Below are 21,105 nucleotides of genomic sequence, written 5' to 3'. Positions count from 1 at the left end.
TTTATAGTTCAGGCCTGTAATGTCTGCAGATTCTCAGCAATTGTTTTGGAGGAAGGGAGACCCGACCCCTGCATGTACAGTAGACAGCTTTAGACATTTACAGAAGATATACTAGACAACCAAAATCAATCAGACTCACGGCAAATCAACAGTCCACAAACATCTCTTCACAGGCAATTATCACTTCAGTGATACACCCACCAAGTACAGAGCTACATAAACTGAGTGGATAAAACATTAGGAAAACTTTCCAGTATTGAGTTCAAATCAAACTTTATTAGTCACATGATCAGAATACAACAAGTGTAGACTTTACCGTGAAATGCTGATTTCAACAAGTGTCGACTTTACCGTGAAATGCTTACTGACAAGACCTTAACCAACAATGCAGTTCAAAAGAGTTAAGAAAATATTTACCAAATAAACGAAAGTAAAAAATAATAAAAAGTAACACAATAAAATAACAACAACGAGGCTATATACAAGGGGTACCGGTACCGAGTCAATGTGCGGGGGTACAGGTTAGTAGAGGTAATTTGTACATGTAGGTAGGGGTAAAGTGACTATGCATAGATAATAAACAGCTAGTCGCAGCAGTGTAAAAATTAATAGAGGGGATCAGTGTAAATAGTCCGGGTGGCAATTTGATTAATTGTTCAGCAGTCTTATGGCTTGGGGGTAGAAGCTGTTAAAGAGCCTCTTGGTCCTAGACTTGGTGCTCTGGTACCGCTTGCCGTGCGGTAGCAGAGAGAACAGTCTATGACTTGGGTGACTGGAGTCTTTGACAATTTTTAGGGTTTTCCTCTGACACCACCTAGTATATAGGTCCTGGATGGCAGGAAGCTTGGCCCCAGTGATGTACTGGGCTGTACGCACTACCCTCTGTAGCGCCTTACGGTCAGATGCCAAGCAGTTGCCATACCAGATGGTGATGCAACTGGTCAGGATGATCTCTATAGTACAGCTGTAGAACCTTTTGAGGATCTGGGGACCCATGCCAAATCTTTTCAGTCTCCTGAGGGGGAATAGGCTTTGCCGTGCCCTCTTCAGGACTGTCTTGGTGTGTTTAGACCATGAGAGTTTGTTGGTGATGTGGACACCAAGGAACTTAACTCTCGACCCGCTCGCTCCACTACAGCCCCAACGATGTTAATGAGGGCCTGTTCGGCCCGTCTTTTCCTGTAGTCCACAATCAGCCCCTTTGTCTTGCTCACATTGAGGGAGAGGTTGTTGTCCTGGCACCACACTGTCAGGTCTCTGACCTCCTCCCTATAGGCTGTCTCATCGTTGTCGGTAATCAGGCCTACCACCGTTGTATCGTCAGCAAACTTAATGATGGTGTTGGAGTCGTGTTTGGCCACTCAGCTGTGGGTGAACAGGGAGTACAGAAGGGGACTAGGAACGCACCCTTGAGGGGCCCCTGTGTTGAGGATCAGCGTAGCAGTCGTGTTGTTGCCTAATCTTACCACCTTGGGGCGGCCCATCAGGAAGTCCAGGATCCAGTTGCAGAGGGAGGAGTTTAGTCCCAGGGTCCTTAGCTTAGTGATGAGCTTTGTGGACACTTTGGTGTTGAATTCTGAGCTGTAGTCAATGAACAGCATTCTCACGTAGGTGTTCCTTTTGTCCAGTTGGGAAAGGGCATTGTGGTCTAGGGTATCCGGGATGATGCTGTTGATGTGAGCCATGACCAGCCTTTCAAAGCACTTCATGGTTACCAACGTGAGTGCTACATGGCGGTAATCATTTAGGCAGGCTACCTTCTCTTCCTTGGGCACAGGGACTATGGTGGTCTGCTTGAAAAATGTAGATATTACAAACTCGGTCAGGGAGAGGTTGAAAATGTCAGTGAAGACACTTGCCAGTTGGCATGCTTTGAGTACACATCCTGGTTATCCGTCTGGCCCTGCGACTTTGTGAATGTTGACCTGTTTAAAGGTCTTGCTCACATCGACTACCGAGAGTGTAATCACACAGTCGTCCAGAACAGCTAGTGCTCTCATGAATGCTTCAGTGTTGCTTGCCTCGAAGCGAGCATAAAAGGCATTTCACTCGTCTGGTAGGCTCTTGTCACTGGGGAGCTCACGGATGGGATTCCCTTTGTTGTCCGTAATAGTTTCAAGCCCTGCCACATCCGACGAGCATCAGAACCGGTGTAGTAGGATTCAATCTTAATCCTGTATTAATGTTTTGCATGTTTGATGGTTCGTCTGAGGGCATAGCGGGATTTCTTATAAGCGTCCGGATTAGTGTCTCGCTCCTTGAAAGCGGCAGCTCTTTAGCTCGTTGCAAATGTTGCCTGTAATGCATGGCTTCTGGTTGCGATATGTACGTACAGTCACTGTGGGGATGACGTCGTCGATGCACTTATTAATGAAGACGATGACTGAGGTGGTATACTCCTCAATGCCATTTGATGAATCCTGAAACATATTCCATTCTGTTCTAGCAAAACAGTCCTGTAGCATAGCATCTGCATCATCTGATCACTTTCGTATTGAGCGAATCACTGTAACTTTCTGCTTTAGTTTTTGCTTGTAAGCAGGAATCAGGAGGATATAATTATGGTTAGATTTGCCATATGGAGGGCGAGGGAGAGCTTTGTATGCACATCTGAGTGTGGAGAAAGGTGGTCTAGAGATTTTTTGTGACATTATGGCCTTATACAGCTGGTTGAGTGCGGTCTTAGAAATACCTCGATACTTCTTTAATATTAGACATCGCGCACCAGTTGTTATTGACAAATAGACACCCTCCCAGCTTCTCTGTCCTGCCGATGCATGGAAAATCCCGCCAGCTCTACATTATCCGTGTCATTGTTCAGCCACGACTTGGTGAAACATAAGATATTACAGTTTTTAATGACCCATTGGTAGGATTGTCTGGATCATATATCATCCATTTTGTTTCAATGATTGCACGTTGGCCAATAGAACAGATGGTAGTGGAGGTTTACTCACTCGCCTATGAATTATCAGAAGGCAGCTCGACCTCCATTCCCCTTTGTATCTGTCTTTTTTTCACGCAAATGACGGGGATTTGGGGCTGTTCCCTAGAAAGCAGTATATCCTTCGCGTTGGACTAAAGAAAAAATCTTTGTCCAGTTCGAGGTGAGTAATCACTGTTCTGATGTCCAGAAGTGATTTTCGGTCATAAGAGATGGTAGCAGCAACATTATGTACAAAATAAGTTAAAAAAATTACTTACAAACAACGCAAAAAAAGTAACAAAATAGCACAGTTGGTTCAGAGCCCGTAAAACGGCAGCCACCCCTTCCGGCGCCATTCTCTTCACACAGGTCAAAGAAGGATTTTTAAGCCTTGACACAATTGAGCCATGGATTGTGTGCCATGGGCAAGACAAAAGATCTTCACCCCCTTTTGCCCTCAGAACAGCCTCAACTCTACAAGGTGCCGAAAACATTCCACAGGGATGCTGGCCCATGTTGACAATAATGCTGACTCCAATTGTTGTGTCAAGTTGACTGGATGTTCTTGATACACACGGGAAACTGTTGAGCGTGAAAAACCCAGCAGCGTTGCTGTTCTTGACACACTCAAATCAGTGCACCTGGCACCTACTACCATACCCCGTTCAAAGGCACTTAGATATTTTGTCTTGCCCATGGCACACATCCACAATCCATGTCTCAATTGTCTCAAGGCTTAAAAACCCTTCTTTTACCAGTCTCCTCCCCTTCATCTACACTGATTGAAGTGGATTTATCAAGTGACATAAATAAGGATCATAGCTTTCACCTTGATTCACCCAGTCAGTCTACGTCATGGAAGGAGCAATTTCTAATGTTTGTACACTCAGTGTCTAATGTGACTGAGAGTTGAAAGACCAGAGAGAAAATCTCATTATTGTAATCTAATTGACTGTGGTATAAACTGCGTTGGCAACACTGTACCTTTAACAAGCATGCCAATAAAGTTAAATAAACTGAGGGAGGGAGGGAGGGAGAGAGAGAAATTGTGTTATTGTTTAAAAATGTGTATGTGAGAGAGCGGGAGACAGAGAGAGCAAAAGAGAAAGAAAGAGGGACAGAGAGACTAGGGAGCATACCGCTAGGTAGCAGCTTTTCCCGAACTTGGTCCTCGGGACCCCAAGGGGTGCACATGTAGGTTTTTGCCCTAACACTACACAGCTGATTCAAATAATCAACTAATCATCAAGCAACTAATCATCAGGTACTAAACGATAGCATAACCGCCATCAATAAAAGACAGTACTGTGCAGCCGTCTTCATCGACCTGGCCAAGGCTTTCGACTTTGTCAGTCACTGTATTCCTATCGGCAGACTCAACAGCCTTGGTTTCTCAAATGACTGCCTCGCCTGGTTCACCAACTACTTCTCAGATAGAGTTCAGTGTGTCAAATCGGAGGGCCTGTTGGCGGACCTCTGGCAGTCTCTGGGGGTACCACAGGGTTCAATTCTCGGGCCGACTCTTTTCTCTGTATATATCAACGATGTCGCTCTTGCTGCTGGTGATTCCTTGATCCACCTCTACGCAGATAACACCATTCTGTATACATCTGGCCTTTCTTTGGACACTGTGCTAACAAACCTCCAAACGAGCTTCAATGCCATACAACACTCCTTCCGTGGCCTCCAACTGCTCTTAAAAGGACCGGGTTTGGGAAATGCCGCTATAGTGTGTGTGCTCTGTTAGTGGTGGTTTGGAACAACCTCAGATCAGGCCGGATACAGCAGGAACTGTGGCTTGTGTGTGTGTGTGTGTGTGTGTGTGTGCGTGCGTGCGTGCGTGTGTGCGTGCGTATTTGTTTGTAGGAAACGGCCACACCTCAGAGGGAGAGAGACAAAACATCCTCTGTAAACAGTCTGCATGGTAGCAGGAAAGTTAGTATACTCAATGTACAGCAACTCAATGGAAGGATTTTAAAAGCTTTTTGTTCATAAAACGAATTCAAGATCAAGAAAACAAGAATGATTCAGCCACCAGTAAAGTTACTGTCTTTTCTCGTATTGTCACAGAAATGACACATTACAATCAGGTGAAACGTGTGTGTGTTTGTGTGTGTGTCTGTCTGTCTGTGTGAAGCTGTACCTAAAAATACAACTGTTTGCCGATGATTTCACAGAGTGGCTGACTAGAGTAGACTATACGCAGTGTTTCCCAACTCCAGTCCTCCAGTACCCCCAACAGTACATTTTTTTATGTGGCCCTTGACAAACACATCTGATTCATCAAGCCCTTGACAAACACATCTGATTCATCAAGCCCTTGACAAACACATCTGATTCATCAAGCCCTTGACAAACACATCTGATTCATCAAGCCCTTGACAAACACATCTGATTCATCAAGCCATTGACAAGTTGAATCTGGTGTTTTTGTCCGGGGCAAAAACTAAAATGGGTGCTGTAGGGGATACTCGAGGACCAGAGTTGGGAAACACTGGACTATACTAATAATAATAATACATTACATTTGTAGAGCACTTTTCATTACAGTGTTATCGCAAAGCTCAATTATATATGCAATAAAAACAACATACATTTAGAATTAAGGCAGGTCAAATAGCAATAGTGGGCTAGGTGCTAAATCCATTTTAGATTGGGACTAGGACTATGAAAAAAACTGTCTGTAGAAGTGGGTTTTAAGGCCTGTTATAAAAGTTCTTAGGGATGGAGCGGCTCTCAGATGGTCAGGGAGAAGAACCACGGAGCAGAAGGCTCGGTCTCCCATAGTTCGGAGACATGTCTTGGGGACTTGAAGCAGTAGGGAGTGGTTTGAGTGGAGAGTGCGAGGTGGCTCGCTGATTGAGATGAGGTCGCTGATGTAGGTGGGGCTCAATCCATTCAAGGCTTTAAATACAAGAAGGAGAATTTTGAAGTCGATGCTGTAGTTGGACAGTAGCCAGTGGAGTTGGGCCAGGATCGAGGTGATGTGGTCTGACTTCTTAGTCCTGGTCAGGACCCTGGCAGCACTTTTCTGGATTAGTTGGAGCCTCTGTAGGTATTTGGCTGGGAGGCCTACAAACAGCTCATTACTGTAGTCGATCCGAGAGAAGATGAAGGCGTGGATGGCTTTCTCTGCATCTGGCTGCGGGAATGATGGTATGACTCAGGCAATGTTTTTAAGATGGAAAAATTATGTTGTTTTATGTGGGCATCGAAGGACAGAGAAGGATCAAACTTGATTCCTAGGTTGGAGATGACAGAGGACAGGTAGATGACCTGGCCATTGATTGGAGGGCAGATGTTCCCAGCACTTGTGACCTGCTTAGGTGTCCCAATAAGCATAGCTTCCGTCTTGCTACTGTTCAAATGGAAGAAGTTCTCTTTCATCCATGCCCTGATGTCCTTTAGGTAGCTGATGATTTGTCCAAGGGCAGAGATGGTGTCTGGTTTTGTGTTAATATACACTACATGGCCAAACGTATGTGGACACCTGCTTGTCGAACATCTCATTCCAAAATAATGGGAATTAATATGGAGTTGGTCCCCTCTTTGCTGCTATAACAGCCTCCACTCTTCTGGGAAGGCTTTCTATTAGATGCTGGAACATTGCAGTGGGGACTTGCTTCCATTTAACCACAAGAGCATTAGTGAGGTCAGGCATTGATGTTGGGCGATTAGGCCTGGCTCGCAGTCGGCGTTCCAATTCATCCCAAAAGTGTTCGATGGGTTGAGGTCAGGGCTCTGTGCAAGCCAGTCAAGTTCTTCCACACCAATCTCGACAACCCATTTCTGTACGGACCTCACTTTGTGCAAGGGGGCATTGTAATGCTGAAACAGACAAGGGCCTTCCCCAAACTGTTGCCACAAAGTTGGAAGCACAGAATCATCTAGAATGTCATTGTATGCTGTAGCGTTAAGATTTCCCTTCACTTGAACTAAGGGGCCTAGCCCGAACCATGAAAAATCCAGACCATTATTCATGATCCACCAAACATTACAGATGGCATAATGCATTGGGGCAGGTAGCGTTCTCCTGGCATACGTAAAACTCAAATTAGTCCATTGGACTGTCAGATGGTGAAACCTGATTCATCACTCCAGAGAACGCATTTCACTGCTCCAGAGTCCAATGGCGGTGAGCTTTACACCACTCCAGCCGACGCTTGGCATTGCGCATGTTGATCTATCTTGTGTGCGGCTGCTAGGCCATGGAAACCCATTTCATGAAGCTCCTGAACAGTTGTTGTGATGACATTGCTTCCAGAGGCAGTTTGGAACTCGATAGTGAGTGTTTCAACTGAGGACAGATGATTTTTACGCGCTATGCACTTCAGCACTCGGCAGTCCCGTTCTGTGAGCTTGTTGTGAGCTTGTCGGAACTAGAAGCACAAGCATTTCGCTACACTCGCATTAACATCTGCTAACCATGTGTATGTGACAAATAACATTTGATTTGATTTGTGTGGCCTACCACTTCGCGGCTGAGCCGTTGTTGCTTCTAGATGTTTCCACTTCACAATAACATCACTTACAGTTGACTGGGGCAGCTCCAGCAGGGCAGAAATTTGACGAACTGACTTGTTGGAAAGGTGACATCCTTTGATGTGCCACATTGAAAGTCACTGAGCTCTTCGGTATGGGCCATTCTACTGCCAATGTTTGTCTATGGAGATTGCATGACGGCGTGCTCCACAAAAATCCACACATTTTAGTGTATACTTGGGTATCGTCAATGTAGCAGTGGAAGTTGATGTTATAATCACTGAGGATTTGGCCGAGAGGGAGCATGTAAATTAAGAACAGGATAAGCCCCAGCACTGACCCCTGTGGGACGTCGCATGTGACTGCAGACTCCTCCGATCTGGTCTCTCCAATAGTGATATATTGCTTCCTATTGGAGGGGTAGGAGCTGTTTCAGTGCTGTTCAAGCGACAGCAGTGTGCTCTCTGAGACGCTGCAGGAGGATGATGTGTTCTACGGAGACTAAGGCAGAACTGAGATCTAAGAGGAGGAGGATGCAGGGAGATCCAGAACCAGCAGCTATCAGTATGTCGGTGGTAACTTTAACCAGAGTTGTTTCGGTGCTGTGCAAGGGCCGGAAGACAAACTTGAAAACCTTATTAGATGACAGATGCGATTGAAGCTGTTTTGAAAATACTTTCTCCAGTACCTTAATAGGAAGGGGAGGTTGTACTACAACCTTGCCCTTTTAGGGTGTTGTACTACAGACACAACAGCACCATCTGCTGGAGAGGATAGAAAAGGTTATGGTCCTCATAGGGTAGATAACCTTTCTAGTACCCTTTTCACACTAAAGAACCGACCAGGCCAGAATCATACTGTGCTGACGCTGATATTTTCCTTTCACATTGTTCTTTCCAGTGGATGCTTAACCAGGAGAGTGCATGAGCAATGGACATTAGACATTAGACATGAGCAATGGACATGAGCAATGGACAATGGACATGAGTCCAAATTTGAGATGTTTGGTTCCAACCGCCGTGTCTTTGTGAGATGCATAGGTGAACGGATGATCTCCGCATGTGTGGTTCCCACCGTGAAACATGGAGGAGGAGGTGTGATGGTGTGGGGGTGCTTTGCTGGTGACACTGTCAGTGATCTATTAACAATTCAAGGGACACATAACCAGCATGGCTACCACAGCATTCCGCAGCGATACACCATCCCATCTGGTTTGTGCGTAGTGGGACTATCATTTGTTTTTCAACAGGACAATGACCCAATATACCTCCAGGCTGTGTAAGGGCAATTTGACCAAGAAGGTGAATGATGAAGTGTTGCATCAGATGACCTGGCCTCCACAATCACCCGACCTAAACCCAATTGAGATGGTTTGGGATGAGTTGGACCGCAGAGTGAAGGAAAAGCAGCCAACAAGTGCTCAGCTTATGTTGGAACTCCTTCAAGACTGTTGGAGAAAATAGTAAAAATAATGAAAAACCCTTGAATTCAAGGGTTTTTCATTATTTTTACTATTTTCTCCAACAGTCTTGAAGGAGTTCTATACTGTAATTGTATAGGCAGCCCAATTCTAATATATTTTCCACTATTTGGTATTTTGACCAATAACATCAGATCTTTTGACGTTAGATATTTTTCAGAGCTGATCTGATTGGTCAAAAGACCAACTAGTGGAATGTTTTATTGTCTAAACGTAGCCTTTGCTCCCGAGTGGTGCAGCGGTCTAAGGCACTGCATCTCAGTGCTAGAAGCGTCACTACAGACCTTGATTTGACACCGGGCTGTTTCACACCCGGCCGTGATCGGGAGTCCCATAGGACGGCTAACAATTGGCCCATCGTCATCCTGGTTAAGGGAGGGTTTGGCCGGGGTAGGCTGTCATTGTAAAATAAGAATTTGTTCTTAACTGACTTGACTAGTTAAATGAAGGTTAAAAAAATCGAATATAAAATATAATACGCCTTGGTGTGGAAAAACAAGTTGGATGTAGTGAGGGGTCACTTCTAACACTAGATGGCAATATAAGCTTACATTTCAATTCGGCAATCTGTTATCAATATCAAGCCCACTGACATATAGAATAAGAAGAAAATGATATGTTTGTTTAGAAACTAGAAATAGTTGTGCCAAAGAACTCCTATTGAAGTAACTGAAATGTTAATGTGGTGCGTTGTTTTTGTGATTCCTACCTCCTTATTGTATGTTATTTCATTTCTGTAAGGACCACAGCATCCCTGAATGTTGGAATAGTGAGACAACTCAAATGAATGTTAATTTTACATCTGGTCAGTGTATCTATAAACATGTGACTGAAATACCTCCTTAACTAACTCAGTCAATAACCTTGGCTCAGGCTCCCTACTTTTCTGAATTCGCTCTCTCTCTCTCTTTCTCTTTCTCTCTTTCCCCTTCTCTTTCCCCTTCTCTTTCCCCTTCTCTTTCCCTGCAGTCGGGTCATGAAGTGATTATTTCATATGAGGTGTTGGCACCATTAGCCATCACCAAGGGAGGAGGCTAAGCAGTATTTTGGGGTTAGGGTTAACAGTCCTTTAGGGTTAGAGTTAACAGTCCTTTAGGGTTAGAGTTAACAGTCCTTTAGGGTTAGAGTTAACAGTCCTTTGGGTTTAGGGTTAACAGTATTTTAGGGTTAACAGTCCTTTAGGGTTAGAGTTAACAGTCCTTTGGGGTTAGGGTTAACAGCATTTTAGGGTTAACAGTCCTTTAGGGTTAGGGTTAACAGTCCTTTAGGGTTAGGGTGAAACAGTACTTTAGGGTTAGGGTTAACAGTATTTTAGGGTTAGGGTTAACAGTCCTTTAGGGTTAGGGTTAACATTTACATTACATTTTAGTCATTTAGCAGACGCTCTTATCCAGAGCGACTTACAAATTGGTGCATTCACCTATAATATCCAGTGGAACAACCACTTTACAATAGTGCATCTAAATCTTTTAAGGGGGGGGTTAGAAGGATTACTTTATCCTATCCCAGGTATTCCTTGAAGAGGTGGGGTTTCAGGTGTCTCCGGAAGGTGGTGATTGACTCTGCTGTCCTGGCGTCGTGAGGGAGCTTGTTCCACCATTGGGGTGCCAGAGCAGCGAACAGTTTTGACTGGGCTGAGCGGGAACTGTGCTTCCTCAGAGGTAGGGAGGCGAGCAGGCCAGAGGTGGATGAACGGAGTGCCCTTGTTTGGGTGTAGGGCCTGATCAGAGCCTGAAGGTACGGAGGTGCCGTTCCCCTCACAGCTCCGTAGGCAAGCACCATGGTCTTGTAGCGGATGCGAGCTTCGACTGGAAGCCAGTGGAGAGAGCGGAGGAGCGGGGTGACGTGAGAGAACTTGGGAAGGTTGAACACCAGACGGGCTGCGGCGTTCTGGATGAGTTGTAGGGGTTTAATGGCACAGGCAGGGAGCCCAGCCAACAGCGAGTTGCAATAATCCAGACGGGAGATGACAAGTGCCTGGATTAGGACCTGCGCCGCTTCCTGTGTGAGGCAGGGTCGTACTCTGCGAATGTTGTAGAGCATGAACCTACAGGATCGGGTCACCGCCTTGATGTTGGTGGAGAACGACAGGGTGTTGTCCAGGGTCACGCCAAGGCTCTTAGCACTCTGGGAGGAGGACACAAGGGAGTTGTCAACCGTGATGGCGAGATCATGGAACGGGCAGTCCTTCCCCGGGAGGAAGAGCAGCTCCGTCTTGCCGAGGTTCAGCTTGAGGTGGTGATCCGTCATCCACACTGATATGTCTGCCAGACATGCAGAGATGCGATTCGCCACCTGGTTGTCAGAAGGGGGAAAGGAGAAGATTAATTGTGTGTCATCTGCATAGCAATGATATGAGAGACCATGTGAGGATATGACAGAGCCAAGTGACTTGGTGTATAGCGAGAATAGGAGTGGGCCAAGAACAGAGCCCTGGGGGACACCAGTGGTGAGAGCACGTGGTGCGGAGACAGATTCTCGCCACGCCACCTGGTAGGAGCGACCTGTCAGGTAGGACGCAATCCAAGCGTGCGCGGTGCCGGAGATGCCCAGCTCGGAGAGGGTGGAGAGGAGGATCTGATGGTTCACGGTATCAAAGGCAGCAGATAGGTCTAGAAGGATGAGAGCAGAGGAGAGAGAGTTAGCTTTAGCAGTGCGGAGAGCCTCCGTGACACAGAGAAGAGCAGTCTCAGTTGAATGCCCAGTCTTGAAACCTGACTGATTAGGATCAAGAAGGTCATTCTGAGAGAGATAGCAAGAGAGCTGGCCAAGGACGGCGCGTTCAAGAGTTTTGGAGAGAAAGGAAAGAAGGGATACTGGTCTGTAGTTGTTGACATCGGAGGGATCGAGTGTAGGTTTTTTCAGAAGGGGTGCAACTCTCGCTCTCTTGAAGACGGAAGGGACGTAGCCAGCGGTCAAGGATGCGTTGATGAGCGAGGTGAGGTAGGGGAGAAGGTCTCCGGAAATGGTCTGGAGAAGAGAGGAGGGGATAGGGTCAAGTGGGCAGGTTGTTGGGCGGCCGGCCGTCACAAGACGCGAGATTTCATCTGGAGAGAGAGGGGAGAAAGAGGTCAAAGCACAGGGTAGGGCAGTGTGAGCAGGACCAGCAGTGTCGTTTGACTTAGCAAACGAGGATCGGATGTCGTCAACCTTCTTTTCAAAATGGTTGACGAAGTCATCCGCAGAGAGGGAGGAGGGGGGGGGAGGGGGAGGAGGATTCAGGAGGGAGGAGAAGGTAGCAAAGAGCTTCCTAGGGTTAGAGGCAGATGCTTGGAGTTTAGAGTGGTAGAAAGTGGCTTTAGCAGCAGAGACAGAAGAGGAAAATGTAGAGAGGAGGGAGTGAAAGGATGCCAGGTCTGCAGGGAGGCGAGTTTTCCTCCATTTCCGCTCGGCTGCCCGGAGCCCTGTTAACAGTCCTTTAGGGTTAGAGTTAACAGTCCTTTAGGGTTACTGTTAACAGTCCTTTAGGGTTAGGGTTAACAGTATTTTAGGGTTAACAGTCCTTTAGGGTTAGAGTTAACAGTCCTTTAGGGTTAGGGTGAAACAGTCCTTTGGGATTAGAGTTAACAGTCCTTTAGGGTTAGGGTTAACAGTCCTTTAGCGTTAGGGTTAACAGTCCTTTAGGGTTAGGGTTAACAGTCCTTTAGCGTTAGGATTAACAGTCCTTCAGGGACCCTTGACTTCTACTTGATACAACCAGTAGCAGGAAGAGAGGCTTCACAACCTGACCTGTGTGTTGGTTTTGAGATCCTTGTGCCCAATGATTCATACACACCGTTCCCTCAATTGGTTGCTTTTAGAACCTGCATCTTCCTCGTCACAGAGGAACCCTCTGTGTCTGTGTGTGTGCATGTGTGTGTATGAGCAGGTGTGAGAGTGTGTGAGACTGCGGACTGCGAGTTAGACTTTATTCATTCATTCTAGCAGACTGCCTGTCTGTTCATGAGCTCATTGGGGTCAGGTTTATTCATGCAGAGATGCTTGTGAAGGTCTGGTCTACACTGACCCTGAGTAAAATATACAGTAGCCTACAGTATTTAGCAATCTGTGGGTCCCCTGCCCTAAAACATATGAAACAACAGTCCATTCATAGGGGACAAATATATTTGTGTACAATTATAAAAATATATTTACTATGAGCTGTGACCTGTTAGTTAGAGAAACTACTTCTCATATCATCATTATGTCTTTAACTGTTTTGATCAGTACTGTTAGAACTGTATGTCTTTAACGGTTTTGATCAGTACTGTTAGAAATGCATGTCTTTAACGGTTTTGATCAGTACTGTTAGAACTTGTAACGGCTGTCGTAGGAGAGAGAGGACCAAGACGCAGCGGGTTGCATGTTCATCATTATATTTTATTAACTAAATGTGACCACAGGGAAAACAAAGAACGACCGTTTCACAGGCTAATACTCACAGCAGTGTGAAATACAACTACCCACAAATCCCCAGGTGAAAACAAGCATCTAATATATGACTCCCAATCAGGAACAACGATGTACAGCTGTACCTGATCAGGAGTCACACAAACCACACAGAAATAGACAGACTAGAAAACCATAGAAAACCAACACTAGAACAATTACTCAAACCCCAGACTACATAAACCAAACACCCCTTAAATAACACACACAACCCAAACCATATGAAACAAATACCCCTCTGCCACGTCCTGACCAAATATAATACAATTACTCCCAATTACCAGCAGTCAGGACGTGGCAGAGGGGTATTTGTTTCATATGGTTCGGGTTGTGTGTGTTATTTAAGGGGGTGTTTGGTTTATGTAGTCTGGGGTTTGAGTTATTGTTCTAGTGTTGGTTTTCTATGGTTTTCTAGTCTGTCTATTTCTGTGTGGTTTGTGTGGCTCCCGATCAGGAACAGCTGTACATCGTTGTGCCTGATTGGGAGTCATATATTAGATGCTTGTTTTCACCTGGGGATTTGTGGGTTGTTGTATTTCACACTGCTGTTCTTATTTAGCATGTGAAACTGTCGGTCTGTCGTTCTCTGTTTTGTTGGTTTTCCGTGTTCACTTTATTTAATAAATTAATATGATGAGCACGCAACCCGCTGCGCCTTGGTCCTCTCTCCTACGATAACCATGACAGAACTGTATGTCTTTAACGGTTTTGATTAGTACTGTTAGAACTGCATGTCTTTAACGGTTTTGATCAGTACTGTTAGAACTGTATGTCTTTAACGGTTTTGATCGGTACTGTTAGAACTGCATGCCTTTAACGGTTTTGATCAGTACTGTTAGAACTGCATGTCTTTAACGGTTTTGATCAGTACTGTTAGAACTGCATGTCTTTAACGGTTTTGATCAGTACTGTTAGAACTGCATGTCTTTTAATGGTTTTTATCAGTACTCTTAGAACTGTGTACATCTTTCCCTCACCAGGATGACTCTATAACTTTCCCTCTGTAGGACTTTTCTGAGCATACGTTTCTTTAACCAGATCTACTCTATGCATATCTTTCCCTTACTAGAACTAGACTTTATAAAGTGGTTCCCGAAAGGAACATGTTTGCTAAAGAGCGTCTATTCATCTTTAGAGCCACATAAAGTATACCCAAACAGACACTGGCTGATCCAACTACACACACACACACACAACCACACACACAATCCCCTCCCCAAACACACCCACACACAGTCGGTGAAGACTGCAGCATTGTGCGACACAGAGTAGGTGTGAGGTCAGACAGTACTAAGTGCTCCCTCTCTGGATTTGGCTCACAGGAAAAGACCAATGATTTGGAGGACTGGAGCTCTGAGACAAGCTCTTGTGTCCTCTAGCCAGCTGGGAAAAGGAGGGAGGGCGGACGAGGAGGGAGAGAAGGGAGGGAGGCTAGGAGGGAGGGCGGTAGTTACAAATGCCCAATCTAACTCACTAAAACTCTGACCATGCTTTTAGAGCAACGTCAGATCTGCTCTGTGGAGGAGAGAAGTATTGAACAGAGGTAAACAGCTTAAGGTAAAAAATTCTTAGGCACAGATCTAGGATCAACTCTGATTTCTAACAGAAACTGACCTCAGATCGGTGTCTAGAAGCAACTTCTTCCTACTTTGACATCTCATCTGTCTCAGCACCTTTCTTTGGATTACTGGACAACTATAACTAACTCTGGGTTTGCCGGTGTTAACCCTTAGACAACTATAACTAACCCTGGTGTTAAACCTTGGACAGCATGGCTGCTGTGGGAAAGAGATGATGATTGACTATGGTGAGTTTTTACCTCTCACGTTGTATGCAAGGGTTGAATTGGAATATATTGATACTGTTCCCAAACTGTGTCTTTTTCTATAATGATTTTTATGACTCAATTTCTATGAAATTCTTTGTTATTTACCATACTAAGGTGGTGTAAAGGTTTTCCCATTACCCAAATTCAATTGAATAACTCCTTAGTGGAAAGACGGATGTTGTCTGTTTTACAAAGAATATTAACAGAGAATACTGTCCATATCATACCGTAATTCACACAGCAATATCATATTGGTAATGTGTGATTCTTTTGCTTATGACTTAAGTCTATGTAATGAAGATAGTTTACATAGGAAGAGCATTGAATCTATTACTCAGGAAGAGCTTTGAATCTATTACTCGGGAAGAGTTTTGAATCTATTACTCGGGAAGAGTTTTGAATCTATTACTCAGGAAGAGTTTTGAATCTATTACTCAGGAAGAGTTTTGAATCTATTACTCAGGAAGAGTTTTGAATCTATTACTCAGGAAGAGTTTTGAATCTATTACTCAGGAAGAGTTTTGAATCTATTACTCAGGAAGAGTTTTGAATCTATTACTCAGGAAGAGTTTTGAATCTATTACTCAGGAAGAGTTTTGAATCTATTACTCAGGAAGAGTTTTGAATCTATTACTCAGGAAGAGTTTTGAATCTATTACTCAGAAAGAGTTTTGAATCTATTACTCAGGAAGAGTTTTGAATCTATTCCACGGGGTCCTGGGATCCATAAAATACTTTGGATGATATTTTGCAACTATCAAAATTGGTTGCAGAGCAGTTCAATGGTGCACTTGTTGGCCTTGAGAGATGGATGTGTGTATACAAGCATGCACATGCACACACACGCGCACACACACACACACGCACACACACACACACAGTCTTGTACAGCTAACCTTGTTGGAACACACAATTTAGTCCCATTCAAAATCCTATTTTCCCTAACCCCTAACCCTAACCCTAACCCATACTCTTACCCTAACCCTAACCCAAAAACCTAACCCTAAACCTAGCTCCTAACCCAGTGCGTCAAATTTATGTTTGTTTACTATTCTTGTGGACCCACACACACACTCACTGAGTAGACCAATTATGTAACACTGTGTGTGTCCAGCAGCTCCAAGACATATTTAAAAACACAAATAGCCAAGTGAATACAGGGGTGGATGGGCAAGGTTTCCTCTTTGGCTAACACACAGGGACACATTACATTTTTGGCCGAAGAATGCTAGCCCATGCTAGCCACAGACTGGACACTCTGGTGTCCAGTCTCATACTTAGCATTCCACAAAAACACACAACACAACTTAAATTGACAGTTATCCAGATTGAATTTAAAGGAAAACTCCACCCCAAAACTATATTTTGGTATTTGTTTCATTAGTCCATTGTTGAAATTGTCCCAAAATGTCAGCAATAAAGTTTTCAAGATATATAACTTTCAAAATCTTATCTTGAAAACTGTATTGCTGACATGCAAAACACTTTGGAAGTATATTAACAATGGACTAATGAAACAAATACCAAAATATAGTTTTTGGGTGGAATTGTCCTTTAAGTAAACATCCAGAAATGATGCCATTGAAGGGCTATCTAGGATTCCTACAACATCACCGTTTTAATAGTTAATCTGAGCTCATGGCATGTACTGGTTATATTCTTCAAGAATCAATGGCTGTTTATCATCCATTTAAAAGTAAAAAAATGGATGTGACAATCCTAGATGGCCCCTTTAAATGTGGAGTTGATTCTAATCCAACCAAATCCAGCTACAGGATGTGAATACATTCATTATCCATGATTGAGTGACTTGACAGAAGGCACTGTAAAGTTAGCGAAAATAAAACATTGTTATGTTATGTCCTTTAACCAAAGCTCCCCTCAGAAGGAAAAAAGATCTCATGTAAATACGGAACAACACACACTTTTTGTTTGCCTCCCTCGTCTGCAGAGGTCCGCCCCCCCCCCTCTAAATCAGGTCCTATTGCACTCAGTAATGCCAGCTCACCGCTGCAGCTTATGGGCAGAATATGTGTTTTCTGTGAGTGCACTGGCATTCACGCATGCACGACTAGTGAGCGCGCACACACACACACACACACACACACACACACAGCTTCATATACAGCCCTCTCTTTCTCTCTCTCTCTCTTCCCCATCCAAAGTTCTGAAAACAGTGTTACTGCTGTGTCCCATTACATCAATAGACTTTATTTGTGTCAGAGGAAATTTCGAGTCACTCTGTAGTGCTGCTGTTCCATTGCTGGAAGAAGTGAACGTTCCTCCCTTAAGTCCTTTAAACAAGTGACCTTATACCAGAGGATTATACAAAACAGACCTATAAATACACACAGTCACCAACTCTGTGGCTGGCAAGGGCCTAGAAATATAATGACTGGCATGGGTTCACTCAATATGGCCGCCGGTCCACCCATCACGATACATTGACTTTAATGAGAAAGGCTCTTCTAGTTATTCTATTTCTATGGGCCTAATAGCGCCAAGTACTGGAGTATAGAACCGACTGAAAACCTGGCCAGTAGATGCTGAGTACCTAGATACTATGATGAGATGTGTATATTGCTTTTTCCTAAATGCATTTCTGGCAATGTGCTTAACAATAACCTGGGCCTGACCCCTAAAGATATGATAGCAGTAGCAGCAGCAGTACAGGGGCTGCTATGGACAACCTCCCTAAGACTAACTACCTTGAGAGGAACCAGGATCTAAAGAAGGAGCCCATCCTCCTCTTGTTTGGCAGGTATACGTTCAGATAAAATTCTTACCAATTACGCTCATAATATATATATATTTTTTTGTGTTTACACTTCACATACTAGTTTGTTATTAAGGCACATGAAAGATCACAAGAAGGAATTTCTGCAAAAAATGCATTTTGATAAAACCCCTTTTTTTTAAATGGCTGTCCTGTAAAGTAGTAACGTCCTGCATCCGTCCCGTTCACATGCTGCGTCACATATGCCAACCTAGACCAGAGTCAATGTAGGCCCAGGCATGTCACTGCTGACACAGGCTATCTACCCTGTAGACCTATTCTTTCACTTTCACTTTGGTAAAGCCAATTGTCTGAAATCAAATAATGGAAAAGCCATTCATATCTATCTAGTGCACTAACTAATACCCTACCCTGAGTAGAAGTCAAGTCAACAGTCTAGAAGTGGAAAGTTGACCTTGAGCTTAAGCTGTGCCAGCATTAGTGTGTGTGTGTGTGTGTGTGTGTGTGTGCGTGTGCATGTGCACATACGTGTGGGGTTTACTGTGCTCGCAAACCAACATGGGGGGAGAGAGAGACAGAGAGACAGAGAGACAGAGATAGAGAAGGGGGGAAGAGAGAGACAGAGATATAGAAGGGGAGGAGAGAGAAGGGGGAGGAGAGAAAGAGACAGAGAGAGACAGAGAGACAGAGATAGAGAAGGGGAGGAGGGAGAGAGAGAGACAGAGAAGGGGGAGGAGAGAGAGACAGAAGGGGGAGGAGAGAGAGAGAGAGAAAGGGAGGAGGGAGAGGAGAGAGCGAGAGAGAGTGAGAGAGAGAGATAGAGAAAGGGAGGAGAGACAGAGAAGGGAGAGAGAAAGGTACGTGGGGATGAGAGACAGAGAGGTCTCGGGCAGCAGTGAACAGTAAACAGAGAAAGATAGAGAGGGAGACCTTCAACAAACCTACAACATGATGCAGATCTGTGTCTCCAGTCTATCTACTGTATCTGAGCTGAGGGATTATTACCCAGCCTGAAGCATTTACAACAAACACACTAAATGGGACTGTGTGCATCGAAGTGTGTGTGTGTGTGCTGCTTGCCTCATTATTACAATAATGACAAACATCCTTCCATTATCAGAGCTACCAATTTCTTTAAAAAAAAATACTTGTGTGGCACATGGGGTTTCCACTTAACCTCCTGTCTGTTATTGGAAGACCTATCCGTTACATTACAACATAGTGTTGTATCAACCACCATACAGAGAGGTATTTGTCAGCATGTGGAGTCACAGCTCCCGTGGAAGTCAGCTGTTGTGGACCTTGGCCAAGGAACACAGAGAGCAGGGAAGCAACCAAATACATATGGCTGGGACAGGGTTTTGTGTGTGTGTGTGTGTGTGTGTAAGGGGGAAATGAAGACCCAATATGCATTGGCTCAGCATGAGAGAGACCTGTCAGTCAGTCAGGATTTATTATAACATGTTATGTCATTGATATGACAGTCTTATATAACCCTTATGACGCAGGGTTCATAAAGTCTTACCTCTCCATCTTTTTGTTAATACATTTTTTTACTTGTCATATTTTATTTCTATTCTTGGGCATTATTGACAGGCATTATTGCAGAGAATTGCTCTCTTTCCAGATGACTCCATGGAAGGATTTACATTCCAAGCTGTCTGGTTTCTTTCATTGTTGCAGTTGCTCTCAACAACAGGCATCATTCCACCATGAATGAAGTGTTTTGTAAATTATCTAGTTCACTGGGCTGGGAACATCCAGTACCCAATGTTATTTTGAGGTGGCACTGATAGCAATTTTTATTGGTTGTGTGACACCATCAGAACAACAACCAACCAATCAGGCGTACTTTCATGTCTCCCGATGAATGATGGGATTCTACTTATGCCCTGGGCCTGCCCTGTGGTGAAAAGGGTTAGCGTTGATTACATTCTTTCTGGAACCAGGATCACTCCTCGACATGAGCCAGGTGCCCCGTTTTGGCTGACTGCAAAGTTGTCTCAAAACAAAAGTGGCGTAGGTTAAGCACGTGGAGTGATGAGTAGGATTCTGTGTTTTACATGCAGACGGGTTTGCTTTTGATAAAAAGGCTTTATCTGCTTCCCAATGAAAACTAGTTACAAAAAATCAAACACAGATTTGATGGAAAAAAGATGTTTCTGAAGGATGCATCATGCTGCCTTGTTGACAACATGACCGAGCAGCGCAGATTACTGTTGGATTTAAGAAGGGTGCTACTTCCTCACCGCTTTTGCCCATTCACGTCACAGGCCATAGCCCGATGGACTTAATCGAACTCCCTCAAAGAATGCTGAATAATGTTGATTGTTTTTTGAAGAGGCAATGCTTTCAAAAGAGTCACACATGCTCAATAACCTTTCTTACCCCCTCAAACATATAAAACTACAATAATTTGTCATGGGAAGCCCTTTTCTGTCTGTAAACCGATTTTCCGGTTGTAGAGATGTGAGATTACAGTTTATGTCAGGATTTCACATGACAGTCAACAGCAAACATAATACAGAGAAAGGGTCTGTAAATGACAGTCAACAGCAAAACATCATAATACAGAGAAAGGGTCTGTAAATGACAGTCAACAGCAAACATAACAATTCAGAGAAAGGGTATGTAAATTTTTTCATATTTTTTTATTTAACCAGGTAGGCTAGTTGAGAACAAGTTCTAATTTGCAACTGCGACCTGGCCAAGATAAAGCATAGCAATTCGACACATACAACACAGAGTTACACATGGAATAAACAAAACATACAGTCAATAATACAGTAGAACAAAAGAAAACAAAAAGTCTATATACAGTGAGTGCAAATGAGGTAAGTTAAGGCAATAAATAGGCCATGGTGGCGAAGTAATTACAATATAGCAATTAAACACTGGAATGGTTGATGCGCAGAAGATGAATGTGCAAGTAGAGATACTGGGGTGCAAAGGAGCAAGAGAAATAAATAAATACAGTATGGGGATGAGGTAGGTAGATAGATGGGGTCATGGGCGTCGTAAGGATAAGACCAAGGCGGTATAGTGCTCATACTTAATTTATTCGATAGAAACACTTAAACAAAAGAAACAAACAACGAAAAACAGTTCCATAAGGCATCCAGGCTATACAGAAAATAACCACCCACAAAACAGAAGTGAAACAACATCAACTAAATATGGCCTCCAATTAGAGACAACGACAACCAGCGGCCTCTAATTGGAGG

The 21,105-nt window shown here is 44.1% G+C and overlaps 1 protein-coding gene across 3 annotated transcripts in view; it reads left to right on the top strand.

Moving 5' to 3' along the window:
• Positions 1 to 14,816: 14,816 nt before the first annotated feature.
• The window catches only part of LOC106592135 (pro-interleukin-16), a 61,925-nt gene continuing 55,636 nt past the window's right edge, over positions 14,817 to 21,105 (top strand). Inside the window, exon 1 of one of the 3 annotated variants that reach the window (XM_045689448.1) lies at positions 14,817 to 15,123. In XM_045689448.1, the coding sequence (XP_045545404.1) occupies positions 15,108 to 15,123 (16 nt within the window). In that variant the 5' untranslated portion in view covers positions 14,817 to 15,107. The remainder of the gene's footprint in view (positions 15,124 to 21,105) is intronic. The other 2 variants (XM_045689447.1, XM_045689450.1) reach the window with 2 other exon arrangements.

This window comes from Salmo salar, chromosome ssa11, assembly GCF_905237065.1.
Source record: "Salmo salar chromosome ssa11, Ssal_v3.1, whole genome shotgun sequence".
NCBI lineage: Eukaryota > Metazoa > Chordata > Actinopteri > Salmoniformes > Salmonidae > Salmo > Salmo salar.
The sequence above is the reverse complement of the archived record's forward strand: the minus strand, read 5'-3'. Positions and strand labels throughout refer to the sequence as shown.